Source organism: Marmota marmota, unplaced genomic scaffold, assembly GCF_001458135.2.
Source record: "Marmota marmota marmota unplaced genomic scaffold, marMar, whole genome shotgun sequence".
NCBI classification, from domain to species: Eukaryota; Metazoa; Chordata; class Mammalia; order Rodentia; family Sciuridae; genus Marmota; species Marmota marmota.
Window position 1 is genome coordinate 22804199 of NW_026000240.1, and position 22665 is coordinate 22826863.

The following is a 22665-nucleotide window of genomic DNA, read 5'->3' on the forward strand; positions in this document are numbered from 1 at the left end:
AAAAAAAAAAAAAAAAAGAAAGAAAGAAAGAAAGAAAGAAAGAAAGAAAAGAAACAAAAAGGAAAGCTTCACTGAGAACTGGAGGGAAAAACCCACAATAAAGCATAAACACAACTACCTGGCTGTTTGTGGTAGGTGAGCTCCCTGCTGGTTAAGCAGAACCACCGTTTCTTGAAATTCTTTTTTCCAATTCGAGTTCTTCCCTGAGCTCTTTTATTCATTTCACTGTCAAAACAAGAGGTAAATATTTAGCTACAAAATTCAATTGGTTCATCCATAACAAAGAATGATCCTTTAATTTTAAATGACATGCAAAATTGTAATAAGTATATGACAATATTTTTGCTATTTATGATTCTTGTATTTATTTTGGTGGTACTAGGAGACGAAGTCTTTAATTAATACAGTATTTAAAATTATGCTACATACAGAGTAAAAAGGGCCAAATAAGGAATCGCCCCCTTAATTTCCTATCATGATTAGCTTACTTTAAAACTGAATAACGCTGTCACTTTTTCTAACTATTCTAATACCTATTTCACTGAAACAACATGGGATTATTATGGACAGGGAGTTGTGGCCCTCTGTTAATTTGAAGGACAGTGAGGGTGACCTACCTGACTAATGTGACCTAGGCAGTCCTAGCATAAGAACAGAAACTCATTCCTAGACCCATGCTCTTTGTATTTAATGTTTACACTGAAACATAACTTTCATGTCTAGTTTCATTCAATTACCCTTCTTTCAGGTGCACAGGCTCGCTTGTACCACTGGACTCTTTAGTTTCAGTCGATGAAATTTCATCCAAGAACTAAATGGAGAAACGGGCAAATATTACACCATGCAAAAAGGTACATCATAAAAAAAAAAAATTCAGTTTAACTTACATGCCATTGGTTATATTGGAAACTTAGGACTTAATGGGCTTATACTCCTTATTACTCTTAAAAGTGTCCTGGTACAGATACCAAATTATATAGTTATTGTGAATAAGAACTCCCCAGGTTTTCATCCCAGGGATGCAAGGTTGGTTCAATATCCGGAAATCAATAAATATTATTCATTATATCAACAGGCTTAAAGCAGGACCAAGACAGGGATACCCACTTTCACCACTTCTATTCAACACAGTCCTCGAATATCTCTAGCCAGAGCAATCAGGCAAAAGAAGGAAATGAAAGGGATACAAATAGGAAAAGGAGAGCTAAAACTATCTCTGCTAGCTAAGGACATGATTCTATATTTAGAAGACTCAGAATACTCCACCACAAAACTTCTAGAACTCCTAAAGCAGGATAAAAAATTAACACTCATAAATCAATTGTGTTCCTAAACTCCAATGACAAATCAGCTGAAAGGGAAATTAGAAAAACCATCCTATTCACAATAGCTTCTATAAAAAAAAAAAAAAAAATTCCCTGGGAATTAATCTAACAAAAGAGATGAAAGACTTTTACAATGAAAATTACAGAAAACTAAAGAAAGAAATTGAGGGGCACTTTAGAAGATGAAAAGACTTCCCAGGTTCTTGGCTAGGCAGAATTAGTATTGTCAAAATGACCATACTACCAAAAGTGCTATACAGATTCAATGAAATTCCCATCAAAATTCCAATGATGTTCTACATGGAAATAGAAAAAGCACTAATGAAATTCATCTTGAAAAATTAGCAATAGCCAAAGCAATCCTTATCAAGAAGGCATCACAATACCAGACCTAAAATTATATTATAGAACTCTAGTAACAAAAACAGCATGGCATTGGCACCAAAACAGTAAATAGATCAATGGAACAGAATAGAAGAAACAGAGATGACCCCACAAAAATATAGTACCTCATACTAGACAAAGGCACCAATAATATACATTGGGGAAAAGATAGCCTCTTCAACAAATGGTGCTGAGAAAATTGGAAATCCTTATGTAGCAAAATGAAATTAAACCCCAATCTCTCACCCTACACAAACTCAGCTTAAAGTAGATCAAGGACCTAGGTATAAGACCAGAAATCCTGAACATACTAGAAGAAAAGATAGGCCCAACTCTAACATATGGGCACAGGAACTGACTTCCTCAATAAGACCCCTAAAGTGCAAGAAGTAAAATCAATAATCAATAAATAAAATGGTATCAAATGAAAAAGCCTATAATAGAATGGGAGAAAATCTTTACGACCTGTACCTCAGATACAGCATTAATTTGCAGGATATAGAAAGAAATAAAAAAACTTAACACCAGAAGAAAACCAAATAACCCAATCAATAAACAGTTAAAAGATCTGAATAGGCACTTCCCAGAGGAAGAAGTAACAAATATATGAAAAAATGTTCATCATTTCTAGAAATCAGAGAAATGCAAATTAAAATTGAGATTTCACCTCACTCCAGTCAGAATGGCAATTATCAAGAACACAGCAACCACAAATGTTGGCAAGGATGTGAAGGAAAAGGTACACTCAATTGTCCCACACTGCTGGAAAAATTCCAGAAAACTTGGAATGGAACCACCATTTGACCTAGTTACTCCACTCCTTGGTTTATACTACAGTGATGCAGCCACATCAATGTTTATAGCAGCTCAATTTCATAATAGCTCAGCTATTGAACCAACCTAGGTGCCCTTCAACAAATCAATGGATAAAGAAAATGTGGTATATATACACAATAGAGTATTACTCAGTCATAAAGAAGAATGAAATTTGCCAGTAAATGAATGAAACTGGAGATTATCATGCTAAGTGAAATAAGCCAATCCTAAAAAAACCAAAGGCCAAATGTTCTCTCTGATATGTGGATGCTAATCCCGAGCAAGGGAGGATGGGGAGGGGAAGAATAGAAGTTCATTGGATTACACAAAAGGGAATGAAGGGAGAGGAGAAAAGTGGGGAATAGGAAAGACAGTAGAATGAGTTGGACATCACTTTCCTATGCTCATATATGAATACACGACTTGTGTAATTTCACATCATGTGCAACCACAAGAATGGGATCCTAATTAGAGTAGTTATACACCATGTATATATAATATGTCAAAATATACTCTACTTTCGTGTATATCTAAAAAGAGCAAATAAAAAATGTATTTCATATATTTGCTTAAAAAGACTAAAGAAATTAAAGACATTCAAAACATTCTCAACTTTGAAGCACATAGTTTCTTTTTGTTTCAACCCTCATGTTAGGATGGTATATACTATAGCCATCTGAATATTTTAATTTTTTGGTAACATACCTTTGGTTACTGCCACAAATGTGTTACTCATTAAATGTTCAATAATTCATATATTTTTACTATGGTAATTAAATGTCCCTTATATTACAGGCACATTAGGCCTTTACCCCTAGACCAGGGGTTCTCAACTAGAGGCAATTTTATTCTTCAGAGACTCTTAGAAACATCTGGAGCATTTCTGGTTGTGAAAACCAGGGATGTACTGACATTTCAGGTATATTGCTAAACATCCTATAATTAAAACAGGTCAGTCCTATACAATCAAGAATTATCTGGCTCCAAATAGTGTTACTGTCAAGAAACCTTAACTATAGAAATTTTATAATTTGTGGCAAGAGTAGCTGTTCCTAAAACTTCTTTAGACACTGTTTTAGTGGAAAAACTCATGACTTTTTTTTTCTTTTTTTTTGCAATATTGGGGATTAAACCCAGGACCTTGTGCATGTTAGATAGATGCTCTATCGCTCACTAAGCCATCCCCCTCCACTACAAAACCCATAGATTTTTATGAGAGGAAAAGTTGGTGGTGGTGGGGGAGAGTATTTTTGATGGATAGTTTAAACATTCTTTTTTTAAACTGGAAGCTGACTCCTAGGAATAATAATATGACATGCTATTATTTTCAGAAAAAAAAACATACCTTTTTAACTGCTATAATATATCCTTCTTCTTGAAACATTTTGAAAAATTCACACATGAATGTCTCTTTGAAACTTGACTAAGAAAAAACAGAGAATTTATGGGTAAGTAGAGAACTAAGAAAATAATGGACTTTATTTTAAGCTGAGGATTAAGGGTTGAAAGGGTTTGATTATATATATCCAGATAATAGGGATTGGAGCTGAGGACTTCTTTTAAAGATGGTATAGATGGTTAGATAACCAGATTGCTCCTGAAGTTACTTACTGGACTTCTCCCTCCTCAGGTGTGTCAAGATGAGTAAAACTGTCTTTTTTAATAGGTGACTAAGATGCAACATCTACCTAAAAGATAACTATTGCATCTATGTGTATATAATTTTTCCCCTCCCCGGTTTTGATTTTAATATGGAAGGAGGTAGGTGAATCATAAGATAGAACAATAATTAGAAGTGTGAAAAGAAAATATGTGAAGACTCACCTTGCTTTTGGAAAGGCTCCCCCAGCTTCCCAAAGTTTGAATGGTTTTTGAGATGAGAGTTAATGTCCTAATTGTCTGTGCATCCTAGAGAATTCAAGAAGACCAAAATTCTCGTTAAGTTTTCAAGAAACACAATTTGTATAAAAAGTAGAGTGAATGAGCTACATGTCTCTAAAACAGTGACTCAAAAGAGTTCATTCAAATCACCAACATAGATAATATAAACAAGGCGGCACACAACTCACTGAACTAAGGAATTAGGAGACTGAAGAAGGCACATGTAATTGAAAATTCCTCTCACAGTAATTATATTTAATGATTGATGTGTTACTTCTGAAAACCATAATTTAACTAATACTATAAACAAGTTATTTTGTACAATATGGAAAGTATCTACCTGACAAATCATATTCGTTTTTGGAATGTTGACTGTTATCTACTTTTCTCTAACTTATAACTTAAAATAGTAGTTTCCAAATTTTCTGAGCTCAATCCATTTAGCATATTCAATAATTTATATGGCTTCTGCAATCAACTCTTTTCACCATGAAAGTAAAGACATAAAGCTAGACTAGGAAATGAGTAGTCACCCCATTCACTTAGAATCTTACTCGAAGGTAACTATTTGGTCTATTATCTAGAGTGTTTTTACAGGCCTGCCTACCTGAAAAAAGTAAATGTAAATAAAATTGATCAAATGGTGTTCTCTCATGAGTTTTGTTTTTCGTGGAGCTGAAGATTGAACCCAGTCCTCACACTTGCTAGGTGAGAGCTCTACCCCTGAGCTATTCTCCAGCCCCTTCTCATAAGCCATTGTTCTTTATTTTTATAAACTGAGATATAATTTACATACAGTGAAGTGACTAGGTCTTAGATGTATAGCCTGCTGAGTTTTCACCAATCCACATATCCATGGAATCAACTACACCCCACCAGGACACAGACCATTTTTCTTTGTTTTAGGGATTCAAAGTAAAACAATACCTTCCATTAAAAGAAAATTCAGGAAAATTTAGATGTAGACAAGTATAATTTTTAGTTGACATTCCTTAATTTTCTTAGTATCCCCACAATGAAAACAGGCAGTGAAAACAGAAATGAAAACAGAATCTGCACAATGAAAATCCCCACAATGAAAATGAAAGAGGAAGAAAAAACCAGGATGTGAGGCAATCTGGAAAAGAAGGACTATCTGGGAAATGACCTCTGTAAGATACTTACAAAACAGTTACAGAGCTGGATTAAGGTTAATCAGAAAATACTTTAGTTGGAACACCCAGGTTCCATTATGTCTATGAAAGGCCCTAAAATTCTCCTCCTTTTAAGAAAGTAATATTCTTCAGGTGTCCTGGTAAACTGACTTTGAACTGAATTTCACTAAGACTTTTCCAGTCAAATTTTGTTTTAAATTCAGTGGTTTAGATTACTTCTTCCTTGAATCAGTAAAAGGGAACAAAACATTTTATTCAATTTCAGAACAGCAGAAGCTTATTTACATCAACATGGTCTTCCATACTGTTTGACAATTATATCACTCTGGCTGCTGTTGATTCCCTGATGTACTTTCTGTATAAGCTGTACTAAATTTTCCCCTCACTATAATTTTTCACAGATGAGTCACAGATGATCAGGATTTACCTACTCAATGGCACCTACTACACATCCTGCCACTGGCACTCATTAGATGCTATATAACATTTATTAAATTAAAACGTTGAATTTCTCACCCCAAACTAACCTAGTAACCATTCTCCTATCCTTTTTCCTTGTATTAGGTTAAATCATATGAAAGTGCTATTATTTGTCTATTTCTGGTCTACAGAAACATTTTTCATATGGTTCACCATGATCTTTCAATCTTTTCTCCAAGGTTTATTTTACTGCTTTTTCTTTTAAAGACACTCTTTCTGAATCCTATGGGATATTGATCTGGTAGTATATCCCTTCTCTCTTCAATTTCTCCCTCTATTTAAACCACACTCATCATTTGATAAGCTCTCACCATCTTTCATCATTCACTCACTCACTCACTTGAGCATTTACTTGTCCTAGACACTGTGCCATGTGCTTAGGATACACAAATCTGGAACATATTCCTGTTCTGCTCTTCATGTATTAATAGCCCACAAGTGAAGACTGTACACAGATGTTCATACAACAGCATGAAAAATGTCATGACTAGGAGAGCCACACAATACTACAGGCACAAGACAGGCATACAACCAGACTAGCAGGTTAAAAAAGTCTGCCTTGGCTGGGTCTTAAAAGGAGCTATTAATGAGAGAATGGCAGTAGAGAAGGATAGTCCTTTTCTTCATTTTGCTGTTAAACTTCTCAAAAGTGGTCTACCATGTCACTGTTAATATCATCCGTAAATTAAAAAAAAAATCATTCATACACACACACACACACACACACACACACACAAACACGCATATGCATGTGTATATTCCTGAATTTGTCAGTGTCTTTTAGCAGCAGGGAAAGCTCACTTTTGATATATTTTCTAGGATAAACTATATCTATCTACTCATTCTTTCATCTTCTGCAATCTGACTTGCTTCTCTTCTACTCTATTAAAATACTTTCTCACAATTCAATGAATTTCTAGGTATAAAATCCACCAACTTTTCATCAGTTCTCCAAACTACTCGGTACCCCTCAATACTGGTCTTGACAATGTCATCATCGCTGGTCACTGGGATCATTCATTGCCTGCTCTCAAGTTTCTATAGCAGAATCAACCTATCTAAACTCCTTACTTGGTACTAAGCTAGCTTTAAATTTATGTATAGAGTTTTAGATTGTTTATCATAAGTATTGTCCTGTTAATGACAATTAGACTCAAAGGTTCTCAAAAAAAAGCAGAAATGTGGTTCAAGCCTCACCAGGAATGACGAAAGAAAGAAAAAATTGCAATAAAATTGGAGATAAAAGCAAATAATAAAATTATATAGCAGTTTTGAAGCAGTCTTTTTGGAATACTTATTGGAAAATAGTGACCTAAAACACAGTCTATGATTAAAAGGATTTAATTTCAACATCTGTTACAGGAATATGGAATTCCAAGTCTAAGTACAAGACAGAGCCACGGGTTCAGAGGTGGGAGTTCTGTTTGTGTACAAAATGCTGCTACCAAGGTTTCACTGCCCCAGAGGTCTGTATAACTTAAGTAACAGAGGAAACAGAAAGGACAGCCCTGCGAACAAAGGCCCGCTCTGTGTTATGACTATGCAGAACATTTGTCCTTTGAGAAGAAAGGGTATGTTGCTGTCACTGCAACGTGGTTCTATTTAGTTTTCACAAAATTAAATGAGTAGCCAAGGTCATGTAGCTATCCCAGAAAGAATGATTACTCAACCCAGTTTAACTCTAAAACGTACATGTCTTCCCTACATTGTATTTATTACTTAATAAGCAACTCTTCTGGACTGTGAAATTCTTGAGGGCATTGCCAGTACTGAGCATAATATTTAATACAGCACAAGTCCTTAATGTCTATCTTAGAGGCTGGAAGAAACAGGGTTAAAAACTCAGACTGAAGACTGAGTTAGAATATTTCAGTCCAAATTGAGTAAGATCTAATCAGTTATTTATTGTGTGATCCTAAAGAAATTACTGTATTGTGATTTCCTTACTTGTACCTGGGTGTGATAAAAGAATTTATTCCAAGTCTTACTAGGAGAACTAAAGCAGTTAGAACAGGCATAGCAGAAAGTAAGCACTAAATAAATGCTATTATTTATTATATGAATAAGACCTTCAGGGGGCTATGGCTGTGACTCAAGTGTCAGAGTGCTTGCCTAGCATGCATGAGGCATTGGGTTCGATTCTTAGCACTACATACAAAAAAAAAAAAAAAAAAAAAAAAAGCAAATAAAATAAAGGCATGCTGTCTATCTACAACTATAAATAAGGCTTCAGAACAAAAAGACAGTAAGCTTTAAAAAATTTAAATCTCATATATTTACAATACTACCTCAGGTAAATAAAAAGTAATATATGGAGCTACCAAATTATGTTCCAACAGAAGATCCTACATTTTTCAAAAATGAAGGGCTGGGGATGTGGCTCAGTGATAGACCACTTGCCTAGCATATATGAGGCACTGGGTTTAATTCTTAGCACTACCTAAAAATGAATAAATAAAATAAAGGTTAAATCTACAACTTAAATTTTTTTTTTTAAATGAGCCTATTTAGAGTTCTCTGAGATTTTTAAATATCCACAAGACTAAAGTATTTTAATAAACTAGTAAAACAATTTCTGTTAACAACCACTCAAAACAACCACCACCACAATCAAAATGAAATCTGTAACTAATGAGGTTAAAACAAAAAACCAAAAAAACCTTGTATTATGAAAATTTACAAACACACACAGCAGAGAGAAAAATATAATGAATCCCCTTTGTGCTCATCACCAATAATTTTCAGAATTTTATCACTCCTGTAAAAAAAAAAAAAACATCTCTTAACAAGTAAAAAATTTAATCTTATCTAAAAGATTGGCTGATGGCCAAGAAAAATGTCAAGTAAATTTAAGTATCAATTATAAGAAAACAAGAGTCAAGTGAAATTGGCTTATTTTATCTTTCCTTCATTTTACTAAAAATAAATAAAAATGGAATAAAGCTTTGAGAAGAACACTTACTGGATGATGAGGTCGCAAATGAAAAGTATGAGGTGATACTACGGCTACAGCAAAGAAACGAAGAAATACAAAGCTGCTCACTGCAGAGTACTGAACATGAGGGTCATCTGCAGGAAAAAAATGGTGAAATGTCATGCACAAAACACTGAATTAAAAAACAAAGATGATAAAGTAAAAAAGCATAAAAACATGTAAACTAAGTTGGAGAGCAATATAATTTGTCTAATAAGAACTGAGTTGAAGAAATGATAGTAATGATTATGACTAAATTAAAAGAACACTACATGCCTAAAATAATCTGAAAGAAATAATATTCAAGAAAATGAAAGGCAAAGCCACTAAGCTTTTAGAAAGATTTTAATTTGAAAAAAATACCTCCTTCCTCATCTACCAGAAGTAACTCTTGAAACTATAACAAAAATAAAAGTAGTTATCTAGCACTGCCTAGTGGTAACACTGAAATCCCTTTCAGTTTTAGGTTATTGTTAATTCCTCCCTAAAAATCTTGCTGATATCAAGATTTCTGAATAATTAAAAACAATTTGTCAGACATCTTTACTTTGAAAAGCTATCAACATTTCATATTAAAATGCAGATGAACTGAAGACTACTGGTGGCTTTGATCATTCATCTACAGCATTTGTTTCAGACTAAACACCTAACATGACAATCAGATGGTAGAGAAGTAGGTGGTGAGAGAAAGAATCTCTGGGTATGAGTCAAGTTTTAACTCTTTATAAATCACTCAACAGATAACCACGACCAAGTTGTTTAATTTGTTGTTCTTTAATAATACTTGCTCTCCACCCCCCAGCCCCCGGCTGCCTGTCTACTCTCCATCCATATTCCCAGGGTAGTAAGAATAAATGAGAAAATATGAAAATATTTCATAGCAACAAAATTACCAATACTGGGGTAGACTGACAATATGAAGACCTAATAATAGTGATGCCAACAAAAAGATAGTTAAAGGGATACAGTTGAAATTATAAAGAAATCATAAGGTGTGTTTTAGATCATTTATATAAACAGATTTAAGGCCAAGATCACTGGGCAGTTAGAGTACAGTGATTAGCAACCATGCTTTGAAGTAGGCAAGGCCCAGGTTTGAGACTTACTCAATCTCACTTGACCTTGGGTTCATTATTTAACTAACAGGAGTGGTAATCACCTCAAGCAGTGTTGAAAGGATGCTCTGGGCTAGCACTGTGCCTGTTAGCTCATTAAATAGTTACTATGGTTAGCATGATCTAATTCACTATTTTAAAAATATAACTGACTCAGCATTTCATCTTCTCATATGTTAATGTCTCTATACCCTTTATTTTTGTTATAAGGACTAAATTTAGCATATTTATTTGAGGTTAATGCTTATGTCTTTACTATAAATAGCCAAGATATCCAGATCTGAACTTATCTTCAAGTTAGACAACTCAGCCATACCACTTTAGTACTGAGTAAATTAAGCACAGGGCAGATAAACATATACATTTAAAATAATAAAATAGCAAAATCTCTTCATTTGGCTACAGAAATAAACTTACAGTTTCACATAGCTGGGAAAGACTGATAATTTAAGTAGCTCCCTCACCTCCATTATATACAGATCTGGAAAGACAGCTATAGCCAGTATATTTACATATCAGAGATGTACTGAAATTAAGAGTTCTTCCAAGTACTGACAGTACAAGAGAAACTTATAATTTTATGAAATATTTCCAAACAAAGTCTTAACATAATACTTTTCTAGGCAACACTCTACCATTGAGCTACATCCCCAGTCCATAGCTGAAATGTTTCCAATGTTAAAGACCATTTCTGTAAAAACATCTCACCACCAAAACCTTAGCATTCTCAAAACTGTCAAATCTAGTCAACTGTATGGAACTAAAAATTATCACTATTTGAATACATGCATCCAGAAAAGAAGGTTAAAATAACAAAGATTTTTTTGTTATATTTAACAAACTCATAAGCATATGGTAGGTTTACTTATAGTTCTAAATTTTTGTGTTTCTTGATTTGAATTGTTCTTTATATAATAAAGTTGCCATTATATTGAACTAAATGGACTATGTGTTTTGAGATTATAAGAAAAATAAACCAGATGTCTCAGGAAAAAGCAGGAATTATTTTCAAAAACTAAAGAAAACTGTACCTATGAATCTTAAACATTTCACACAAACCAAAAACATACAATTCCTACCAAAAATGTAGTACATCAAATGCTATAGTTAGTAAAATAAGGCACTTACTAGGAAATCTCTGAGTAGCCATTTGCCTCAGAGAATAAAAGATATCACACATTACAGTGGGGCAGCTCATACTTGATCTTACAATTGTACTAAATAACTTGTCCACATAGTAACGCAGATTTTCCTGCAAAATTTAAAAGGAAACATTAAGATTTGACTTCCACACTTCTTCAACAATCTTTATGGGAAAAAAAATGCACTGAAAATGAGACTTACTGGACAGTCACTATCTAGTATTCTAAAACCCTGTTTCCCTTCTCTAATCTCATTCAGTTAAAGGGCAATTAACAGTCTGACCTAATTTAATCAATTAAATTTAGACTTGTTAGGCATAAGAGGTGACCATAAGAATAAACTTCATAGGAAGCTAGAGAAAATAAAATGATGGAAAGGGAAATAACTCAAGATATGCGACAACAGGACAATGTGACACTATTATTCACAACAATGAAAACTTGTGAACCCTAATATATAAGTTTCCCAGAGGCAACTAAAAATATTGACTGACCAAGTCAATATGCTACTTAGCCTTATTAGTCTGACCTGCAAGGAATAGTCAGAATGTAGGCTGCAACTAGATATAGCCTAGCTCCACAACTGTTACTAAAACCAAGAATGAGATAATCAGAAACAAAAACAGAGTGAAACCACTGACGTAAAATTCTTAAAAACTAATCCTGGGCCTGCCATAGTGGAAAATGCCTATAATCCCAGAGACTAAGAAGGCTCACAAGTTCAAGGCCAGTCTGGGCACCTTAGTGAGATCCTGTCTCAAAATTAAAAAAATATGAAGGTATAACTCAGTGGTAGAGCACCTCTAGGTTCAAGCTTCAGTATCACAAACAAACAAACAAACAAACAAACAAACAAAAGCTGGTCCTAGGGGATGCTATGAATAGTAGGCTAATGCAAAAGTAAACAAAAGTAAACAGCACTGCTTCCTTTCACAGAGCATTAATGCAACATAATGGGAGATTGGTGCATCATTAAGACCCAATTTTTAATGCAGGCATGATAAGAACTTACCTTATTGTTTTCTACATTATCTCCCTCTTTCAATTTAATAGGATCAATTTCACAGGATTTTGAGGATTCACATATCTGGAAAATAATTTCTCAGTCAGTGTTCTTTTCTAAATAATTTGACAAAATGAAAATAATTTTTTCTCTGATAAATTAATGATAAAAATTAAAACTGCAGCAAAGGTGAAAGCCCCCATCCAGAGATAATATATAAAAGTATACAGTTTTCCTAAAGAACTATATCAAAAAGTATTTCTCATATCTTTGAAACTCTAGCTAAAACAGAACTACAAAAACAAATCTTTATGTAGATTACACTATAATGTGCCTTGAGTAAAAATCCATTGAAATTAAGGTAAATAATCCACTTCTCAAGTGTTTAGCCTTATTCTTTCAATAAAACGGACAGATCCTTCCCATCCACAGACAACTTGTTGAAAGAGAAACTGTAACAAGGCCAGGGGCTATCATTACAGGAAGTGCACTCTACCTCATCTAGAGTAGATTTTAAGGTTACTTTCAGGTAGTGCCCTCCCACTATTTTCATCATCTCATCCAGACATCGGGTAGCCAGAGAGTTTCCTCTAAAAATTGTGTTTGCATCTCTGAAACAGAAATAGAAATAAGTGAAATCAGTGTAGTAAAAAAGGTTGTAAAATCCATATGACATATTTGACTCTGGTCAGAAAATTTTTACCATCTACTTAAAAGCTTGGTACTACAGGGGCTGGGGTTGTGGCTCAGTGATAGAGGTCTTGCCTAACAAGTGTGAGGCACTGGGTTTGATCCTAAGTACTACATAAATAAATAAAACTAATTAATTAAAAAAAAGATATTTCCATTATCTAAAAAAAATATTAAAAAAGAAAAGCTTGCTACTATTAGTTTTTCAAATTTACCAAAATTACTTTCTAAAAATATGTGAAAATTCAGGTAGCAAAAAGAAAAAAATCATGTTCATGAACCAAAAACATACAATGTTTTTTGTATGTGTCTCTGTATGTTTATATGCCCATAAAATAGACACTAATACAATGTGTCTCTGTGTGTTTACATGCCCATAAAATAGACTCTGAAAGGACTGGGAAACCACTGGTTACTTGTTATAAAGTCATGTTTGCATATAAGGGTTCCACATAATGGAAAATGGGGCAAAACAACTTCTGTCCTAGTAGTTTATTTGTGACATGTGAATCGTTATACTGATTAATAACAGTAACAAAGAATTTCATTGTGTGAAAAAAATTCCTTTATCAGTTGTTATTCTTACTATTGTGGATTTGTCTGTAACCTAAAAGGAATGGCTTTTGCTATTTCCTATGCATTTCTTTTCAGCCAAATTATATAGTAGGGCTGGTTAATACAAAAGAACTCAGACCATAGAAACAACTCAGCATAAACTAAGGTCCAATTTTAATGATACATAGTTAACATTTAATAAAATATAATTCTTACTGGGTATCCTTCAAGTCTAATTCCGCCACTGCTGTGACAAAAGGAACAAGTTTATTATGGTGCAGCAGCAATCGTACAAGAGGCAAAACTGCATCATTTTTATCTCGACATATTTCACCCAAAATGTAAGCAGCTGAGGCAGATATTGGCTAGAATACAGAAAGGTAGGAAAAAAAGCACAAAATCAAGAAAACATAATTATGTTCAATCACTAACTTATAAACAGAATTCAAATGTTCATGTATCTGTTTACAGAAAATTTAATTTCCTAAATTTTTATCAGAGAATAAATCTGCATACATTGCAATGAATACTCTGGTTCAGATAAATACACTTTTTCAAAAAAGTTGACACTCTGATACCTTTTCTTCATCATTTCAGAATTAGCTTGGCTTTTTTTATATTAAATCATATACTGAAAATTTCTAAAGTACCTGAACATCTGGTGATTTTAGCAGCAAAGTTTTCAAAGGACCATAGTACTCTGAAGGAAGCACATAGTCTTCTGTATAACATATATTTAATCGAAGAGATCCCAAGTCATCAGTTTTGGATGACTTGTTTCCATTATCTCGTGGCTGTAGCAAGTACCTAAAGTAAAAATACAATCAATTCCATGCGTTGGTAACAAGCATCCAAGCAAGTTAGGTAAATAAATTAAGCTTAAAAAAACAAACTAGGGCTGGAGGTTTAGCTCAGTGGTGGAGTATGTGATTAGTATGCATGAGGACTGGGTTCAGTCTCCAGCACCCAAATAAAATAAATAAACACACTGAAAAGTCAACCCAGAAGTTAAAGCTAGGGCACTTCTTAGTATTAGGCTAGGAGGCTTGATACAGATTACATATTGCACTAGAAAGCTGTAAGTAGATTTTTATCCTGGAAATAAAAACATGAAAAATAAAAAATTAAGATCTCAAAGGGATTAGTTAAAGAGTTTATTAGCTTGCTATTTTAGAAAGAAAATGTAAAACTTACTTAAATTCAATGTATTTGTCAAAAATAAAATTTTGAAATTTGACAAACTAAATTTAAGAAAGAAGCATTTGGATGAAATAGATAAAATATACTGAGAGTGTGACTTTGTTTTTGCTTTTTATTTTTTGGCACTGGGGATTGAACTAATGGCTTTGCATATGCTAAGTATGTGCTCTCCTACTGAGCTACACCCCTAGCCTTGTGACCTAGTTTTAAAGTAAATTCTATATGTAAAAATTTTGACTTTGTTAGTGATTAAAGATTTTAAATAGCTTTTTATATTATTAAAAGGGTAACAATAATTATAGTAAAATGTTTTTTTTCCAGACATCATACCAACATAGTTTTTATAAGTAAAATGCAAAAAAAACCAAAAAACAAAAAACAAAAAACTATATGCAAAAACAGACACAACTTTAAATACCTCAGGAAAGAAATGTTTACAAGTTGAGAGAATGCTGTAGGATTCAAAACCAGAAATCTAAATTTTAAAAAAACTTTTTATCATGGAAATTTTACATGCATATAAAAGCAAAGAGTACACTGAACTCCATGTATCTCATCACCTAACTCCAACAGTTACCAGCTCAAGACTAATCTTGTTTCAGTACTCTCCAATTTCACTCCTGCTTTATTATTTTAAAATGATTTCCAGGTATCTTATAGTTTCATGCATTACTTTAAAAACCATCATTATTCACTTAGGATTCAAATTCTTACAAATTTATCATAAATAGTTTTATATAATTTGTTCAAACCTAAAAAGGTATACAGATGATAATTCATTAATAGTGTTCATGTTTCTTTTAATTTACAGATTTCTTCCACTCCCCACAAGAATCACGTACTTTGATCTGTTCTGAAGCATTCTTCACATTTGGGATGTTCCTTTGTCCTCTCTGTATTTCCTATATATTGGTAGTTAGATATAGAGGCTTGTTGTTTGGGCAAGAATGCTTCATTGGTAGTGTTGTATAGTTCCACCAAGCGGTACTAATATCTGCTTTCTCTTTTGGGGATTTTAGTGGCCACTGATGATCACTATCTAGAGTCATTAACCACCAAAATTAATCATTATTGTAATTTTTATATTTCTATCATTCCGCTTCACTTATTAGTTGGAATGCTTTTTATAAAGGAACCTCAGTAGTTTTGATATTTTTATATTTATCAGCTATGGTTTCCCCCACTGGACTAACTTATTTAAAGATAGAACGGAGAAGGACTTAATAGAATGCTTATTAGCTTTGAGAAAGATATCATTAAGACAGAAAAGAGAACCACAGAATCAACCAAGCAAAATATAAAAGACAAAGAGATATTACAGGGAGAAGAAATTATAGAAACTGTGTCACTACCCTTCTATTAGACCCCCCAATAGAGGAATTCCTATCTTGAAAGATCAACCTTCAGAATCACTTTCTGATTTGAGAAACACTGATGTAAAGATATGGCTAAAAATAACTGGAAAAAAGCCTGTTAGCAAAGGTGACTGAAGGACCTCTAAGTCCAGCTGGCTGATCATGAAACATCCTGACAAGGACATAACTTTGGTCAATTTCCCACAATCCAGGATAAGTCTCTGCAGCCTTGCAAATTCCAGCATCTAGCTTTATCAGCATATCTAAAAGTGAATGTGAACTGCAAAAATGGAGTGCAAAGCCTGATATACTTGAAGAAGCTTAATAAATTTATGAAAAGAAATACAATGGCCAAGTGGCATAGGTACCTGCATTATTTGGCAGCCAATATTTATGGAATTATTTATTATGGAAATGTTCATTCATAGACAAAAGAGTGCTAACAGTAATAATGAACATTCCCCCCCGCCCCCCACCTGCTCTAGCACCTCCCAGGCACTCACCCTTTGGCTTTAACAAATTTCACCATGTACCATAGTGTTTTCATCTATATCCCCTATTTTAACTAATATATATGTCGTTTTAACCTGTAGGTAAACTATATGGAAAAGCAAATTATCAAAAAGCTGGTGTGTTAAGTACAGAGACACAAGAAGAGTTAAATAGTCTTAAGAATCTCTCAGCTAGACACTAGTCTTGCCAAAGAAATAGTGATGCTTCTAGGCCAGATGCTGCTTCCTCCTCTACTGTGCCTGGATGGGCTATGCCCATGTCTGCAACTAGTGTTTTCCAGACACAGTAGAATAACATCAATTGTATTACCGCTTACTCAGTTACAACTGGGTCTGCCTTTCTGGGACTGCACCTATCCATCTCAAACAATGTCTCCACATTCTACTCCACATTCTACAGTCAAAATAAATTTTGCTTAGGTTTGTTCTACAGAAATTTTACTCAGAGGGCAAATTTATTTCCTTATCTCCAAATTACTTGGGGAGTTATATCAGGATGCTCAAGAACTCCAGAAGGGCTCACTCCTGACACTTTTCAAATTTGCCCCCTTGGGTTTTCTTTAGCAGATAGGAAATCCCTATAGACAAAAACAATTCATCTCTGTCTACTTGAAAACAAAACAAAACAAAACCTTCCAAACATCACTGTTTTGCCTATCCCCTGAAACATTTAAAATAATATTTTACAAGGGTCACTCATTGCTACTAGCTTAAAACAGAGGACGTCTCTGAATTTTAAACATATTCAAAAGTATGCCAAAGTATAAATTTATTCTAATATGTTAATAGCACAAACACTGGAGTCAGATAGTTTGGTTAAAATCCCTGCTATGTAATTTTGGGCAAGTCAACTTAATCTCTCTCTGTTTCCTCTTCTGTTTATCAAGGGGTATTAATAGTACCTTACTGACTTAATCCTTATAACAGCCCCAAAGAGGTTAAATAAGCAAAGCACTTAGAATTGTGCCAGGCACACAGTTAACACTGTAAATGTTAATATAATATAACTATTCCCACTTAAATATATATTCATATATGAATGACATAGTTATTTATATAACTATATATGATTATTATTTGAAAATATTACAAAAGCTCAATTTAGTAAATCACCTGAAGGATGCTTATGAATCATGCAATATGTATTAATTAGAGCTCAAGAGAAAAGCCTCAAGATTTGTTAAATAGGAGATATCTGATAGGCCTAAGATCTAGGAAAGAACAAATAAGGGGAAAAAAAAAAGGCAAAAAAACCCTGAAGTATATTTTCCTTAGCTTCTGAATGAAATAATTCAGTTTCAAAGAATGAGAAAGAACATTAAATAAAGAAAAATTATTAACTGAAAGTGGCATTCCATTGCTATCTTTTTCATTCACAATTACAGAGGCATAAAAGCAATTCTATGCTCTTAAAAGTTAACAGGTTTGATAGCCCCTTAATAGGAAAAAAACATCAGCATTTGAAAAATTTTAGCCATAAGGTTAAAATTTAGGGAGCAAACCAAAATTACAATTATTTGTACATAACGCATAAGCTGAAAAATAATTGTTCAGAGGTAGCTCTTCTAATATTTGAAAACAAAACAAAACCTTTCAAACATCACTGTTTTGCCCATCCCCTGAAACATTTAAAATAATATTTTACTAAGGATGAAAGATGCTTTACATTTTCCAAATTCAAGTAGTAAAAAGATGTTAAAAAAAAACAAGGCCAGAAAAAAAAAAGTGTTTGAGGACAAAAAGTGCCCAAATTGGCAAACCAGACAATCTCAAGTAAAGCACTAATCTAGTTTTAAATTATGTATAAAGTGCTTACTTTGTAAAAACCCAATCATTAATTTTATCTACTATTTGAATATTACTTTCAAAATAAAAAAAATACAACATAAAAAGATATTTATATCTATTTTTAAATGTCCATTTATATTTTGGATCACCTGGGGGAAATTATTATATCAATTTATACATGAAAAATTATGCAAATATTAAATTCTCTGATACTGAGGTAACTAATGAAATGACATGAACTAGATTATCCCTAAGGTTGTCTTTACTTATAACATTCCAAACAATGGGCTATTATGCAAAAAAAAAAATGCAGAAATTCTATGTGCATTTCTTTGGAATAATGGTGAGAATAGTAAAGCAGTAATAAAAACCATGATAGCATGATTTACACCCATTGTCAAAGGCCTTGCCTGTTACTGTACTGTTAACAACATTCATTCTCCTAACGACTTTAGAAAGTATCCCATTATATAGTCACAGAAAGTAAAGGCAGACAGGTTGAGTTCAAGGTTATAAGTAGTTAACAGCAGAAGTGCAACTGAATCAAGGCAGTTTGGTTCCAGAGTCCATACTCTTAATCACCATCAATAGTCAACAAAGACTTATTGATGTTCTATTGTTATACTGATGTTATATTGTAAAGTAAAAAAAGCAAGGTGCCTTGCAGAATATAGTGTTTACTTATTTATGTAAAAAAAGGGGAAAAATTATGTTTTGTTTTTTATATATACAAAACATTTTCAGAAACTTCAAAACAATGGTCACCTCAGAAGTGGGAAACTGAGTAGCTGAGTAGCTGGGAGGAAGGAGCAGGACACAGATTTTTACTTGACCTGAGATAAAAAAAGATATAAATATCTTTTTATGTTGTAATTCTATTATCTACACAGAGAAAAGTAAAAACTAACCAAACCAACAATATAGTAAAAGTACCAAGATAATCCTCACATTTGATCAAAGTATCAGCCTTAAGAACATAACACTACTAAGGAACTGAACAACCAAGAAAGGGAGGAGTAACTTGAGTCGTCATACTATAATTTCAGAATAAAATTAAATTAGAACCATCAAAAGTCAGTGTTAGGAGAAACTTAAACAGACAAATACTAATAGAAATTATTGGAAAAAAGAAAGTGAACTGAGACTTTTCAAACAACAGAAGTGAACTACTACAGTTATTCTATCCCTTTGAATAATATGGAAATAAGAAGGCATGCCTGAAATCCTGAAGGTAAACAAAGCTTTTCTGGAGTATTTAAAGCAGTTACCATCAACCCCACAAGGGGATGCTACAGCTCTACAATTCAAAATGTTTTGTTTCTATCTAAAAGGAAATATCATTCACATTTTTATACTTCCTTACTTCTATGTCAGTATAAACAAATTAGCAGATGCTTCTGTTTTATGCTATATCAACTTTAGTACTTTTGGCAAGTTACTTTAAAATATTTATACTATTGGCAAAAAGCAAAATCTACAGGAATAAAATTAATTTCTATCTGCTAAAGTTTGTACAACCTACAGAGGTAGCTGGACAAAGTTTCGCTAAACTTGGAAAGTATGTCTGGAGATTACCTCTCTTAAAATACAGGCTATGTGGCATATTTGAAGCTCATTGAGGGACTGTGGGAGGCAAAACAAGTAATTTTTCTCTTCTGTATAGAACTTGACAGAGTTCAGAAATTTTCATTTTAAAATGTATGTTATTTTGTGGAAGGCGGAAAAAGATATTGTGGGAGGAGGGTGAAGAATCCCAAATGTTCATCAATTTTTCATTGAGACCAAGTTAAATTATTTTCCTTCTGTGGATGCATTTTGGAAATCATATAAAGTGCCATCATGACCAATAAATCTTATATCTGCATTAGGTAGAGGAAAAATAAAATGAAAAGTTTAAAAATCAATCTGCAAGTGTTAGAAGACAACAGAATCCAATATAGTCCAGACAAGGAAAAGCATGACCAAAAGAAATATCTAAACATTCAGTATGTGGTTCTTATGGTTAAATAATATTCATATATATATCACATTTTAAAAATTCATTCATCCATTTAGAGACATTCTATCAGAAAAAGGATGAAATTCTGTTGTTCGTAGCAACACAGGCATTAAAAAAACCAATGCTGCATGTTCTCACTCATTTGTGGAAGCTAAAATAGTTGATCACATGTCAGCAGAGAACAGAACACATGTCACCAAAGGCCAGGAAAGAGAGAGAGTATAGAGACACAGTAGATAATAGGTACAAAAATACAGATGTTAGGGGAGTAGTTTTAACGTTATAAAGCACCATAGGGCAGCTATGATCTATTATAAATTTCACCACAATTAGAGAAGAGTTTCAAGGTTTCCAATTCAGAGAAATGATATTTAAAGAGAGAGAAATGCTAATTTCCCTGATTTGATCATTATACATTATACACATGTATTGAATTAAAATATTGTACTCTGCAAATAAATAAAAATATACCATTTTTTAAAAAGTGGTCTCTAAAAAGGCAAATGAGAAAAGGCATGTTCATTTTACATTCAGTTGAGACTCAAGTCTAGCATGATGGATGTGGGCAGCCTACTGCAAGGGATAAGATACAGATGCTTTTTCAAGTGCTGGAGACAGAAAAAACCATAGTTTCCCATTGGTTCTGTGAAGGAAATTAGCATCAATTCAGTGTCACCGACAGAGTCATGAAAAGGTAACATAATACTGTAGCCATTACTGAGCCCCCAGAGCTCCAATAAAATGTATTACTTGAATCAGCTCGACAATATCGAGACCCTAGAAACTCAGGAAATAACATCAGGGCTATCCACAGTGCATTTCAACATAGTGTGGTGAAGGAAAATCACTGGTTAGCTCTCACGAATGACTGACACCCCCAAATAAACCCTTTGCTTTCAAATATCCCTAGTTCCGATGATTGATAATAAAGCTTCTGAGCTATAGATGTTTACTTCTGAGCAAGTATCTTCTCACATGGCAACTCATGTAATGTTTTATGTTCTCCACTTTCTCAGAGTTTGTAAAATTTCATTTTTAAACATAAAAAGTAATTCTGGATGATTCAGTTCTTTTATCTAAGGAGTACAGGTCAAGTCATAAAACCATTGAAGTACTTATATTTGTAAGATCATGAATTCATAACCAAATTAATTAATGTCAATGATTTTTTGCTTATTCAATAGCAACTTTAAAATGTTTACAGTAAGCATTTATTTGCATATATACTGTATTACAGAGGATTAAATTACAGAGTTCACTATAATATTTGTTTTTCTTACCAGGCTTGATAAGAGGTATCGTTTCTTAACACATTCACAGGAACCTTAATCTCACCCAGGAAAACATCTTGGACCAGGTTTCCATTATTCCACAAGTCAATCCTGAAATTGAAAACTGGTTTTATTTTTGGCAAATAATGTTTAAGTAAATGCACAACACCAAAGGTTTCAAATTACTTTGATTTGTATTATAGCATTAATTTTACATGCTGAAAAGTAAGAGATGTTAGCATTACCATATATCTCACTATCCAGACTAGAAATGAAAAATACTACAGCAGTTTTTATTTAAAAACACAAAAAGTGTCAATTCTAAATAGTCTAAAATGAGTCACGCAAGATTCTTAGTTTGAAAATTACACTTTATTTTAACCTGTAGCAATAAGGATAACAAAGTTTAATTTGAGAAAAGAAACCAACAGAAGATTACAGTTTCTTTTTCAATTATAACCAATATACAAAGACTGATGATTTAGAAAAATATATTACCTGATCACTTTAAACACATGATTAATATGCCCTTTAGATAAACACACTGTTAACACCACACCTACACATGCATTTGCCAAACTTCCCTTTCCAAAACAGCATAGATATTTAAGGCCTAGGAAATATCACAAACTGCAAACACATGCACCTGTTGAATTATCTTCTTACCTCACTGAAATTTCTGATAGTCAGCAGATATGTTAAGAAGAATAAAAAAATTATTTCTAAATTGGCGCAGATATAATTGCTTTTCCATCCATTATGCTATGATCCAGATATTTAAGAAACAATTAAATTAAGAAAAAATTTTAAAAATAAAACAAGTAAAAATTAGGTAATCTTTGTTTACAAAATCAATATATTCTGCAAATAAATCAGGTTTTGAAAAGATAATCCAGATTAAATTAGATGCATTTTCCTCTAAGTTTCATTAAACAATTTGCTATGGTGAAGTCTAGTAAGGCTGGTTCTTCTCCCTTTTCAGTTAAATTTAAATTTAGGATTTTTTTTTTTTTTTTTTTTT

General features: G+C 33.0%; 1 protein-coding gene across 1 annotated transcript in view; it reads right to left on the reverse strand.

The window, feature by feature from the left end:
- Rasa2 (RAS p21 protein activator 2) overlaps positions 1–22665 on the reverse strand; it is an 88625-nt gene that overhangs the window by 24207 nt on the left and 41753 nt on the right. The window contains exons 7-17 of the mRNA XM_048794508.1: positions 21654–21826; positions 14170–14326; positions 13736–13884; positions 12771–12885; positions 12284–12358; positions 11258–11381; positions 9003–9109; positions 4350–4433; positions 3871–3948; positions 738–811; positions 119–225 (exon numbers count right to left, since the gene is read on the reverse strand). Coding sequence (XP_048650465.1) covers positions 119–225; positions 738–811; positions 3871–3948; positions 4350–4433; positions 9003–9109; positions 11258–11381; positions 12284–12358; positions 12771–12885; positions 13736–13884; positions 14170–14326; positions 21654–21826 — 1243 coding nt within the window. The remainder of the gene's footprint in view (positions 1–118; positions 226–737; positions 812–3870; positions 3949–4349; positions 4434–9002; positions 9110–11257; positions 11382–12283; positions 12359–12770; positions 12886–13735; positions 13885–14169; positions 14327–21653; positions 21827–22665) is intronic.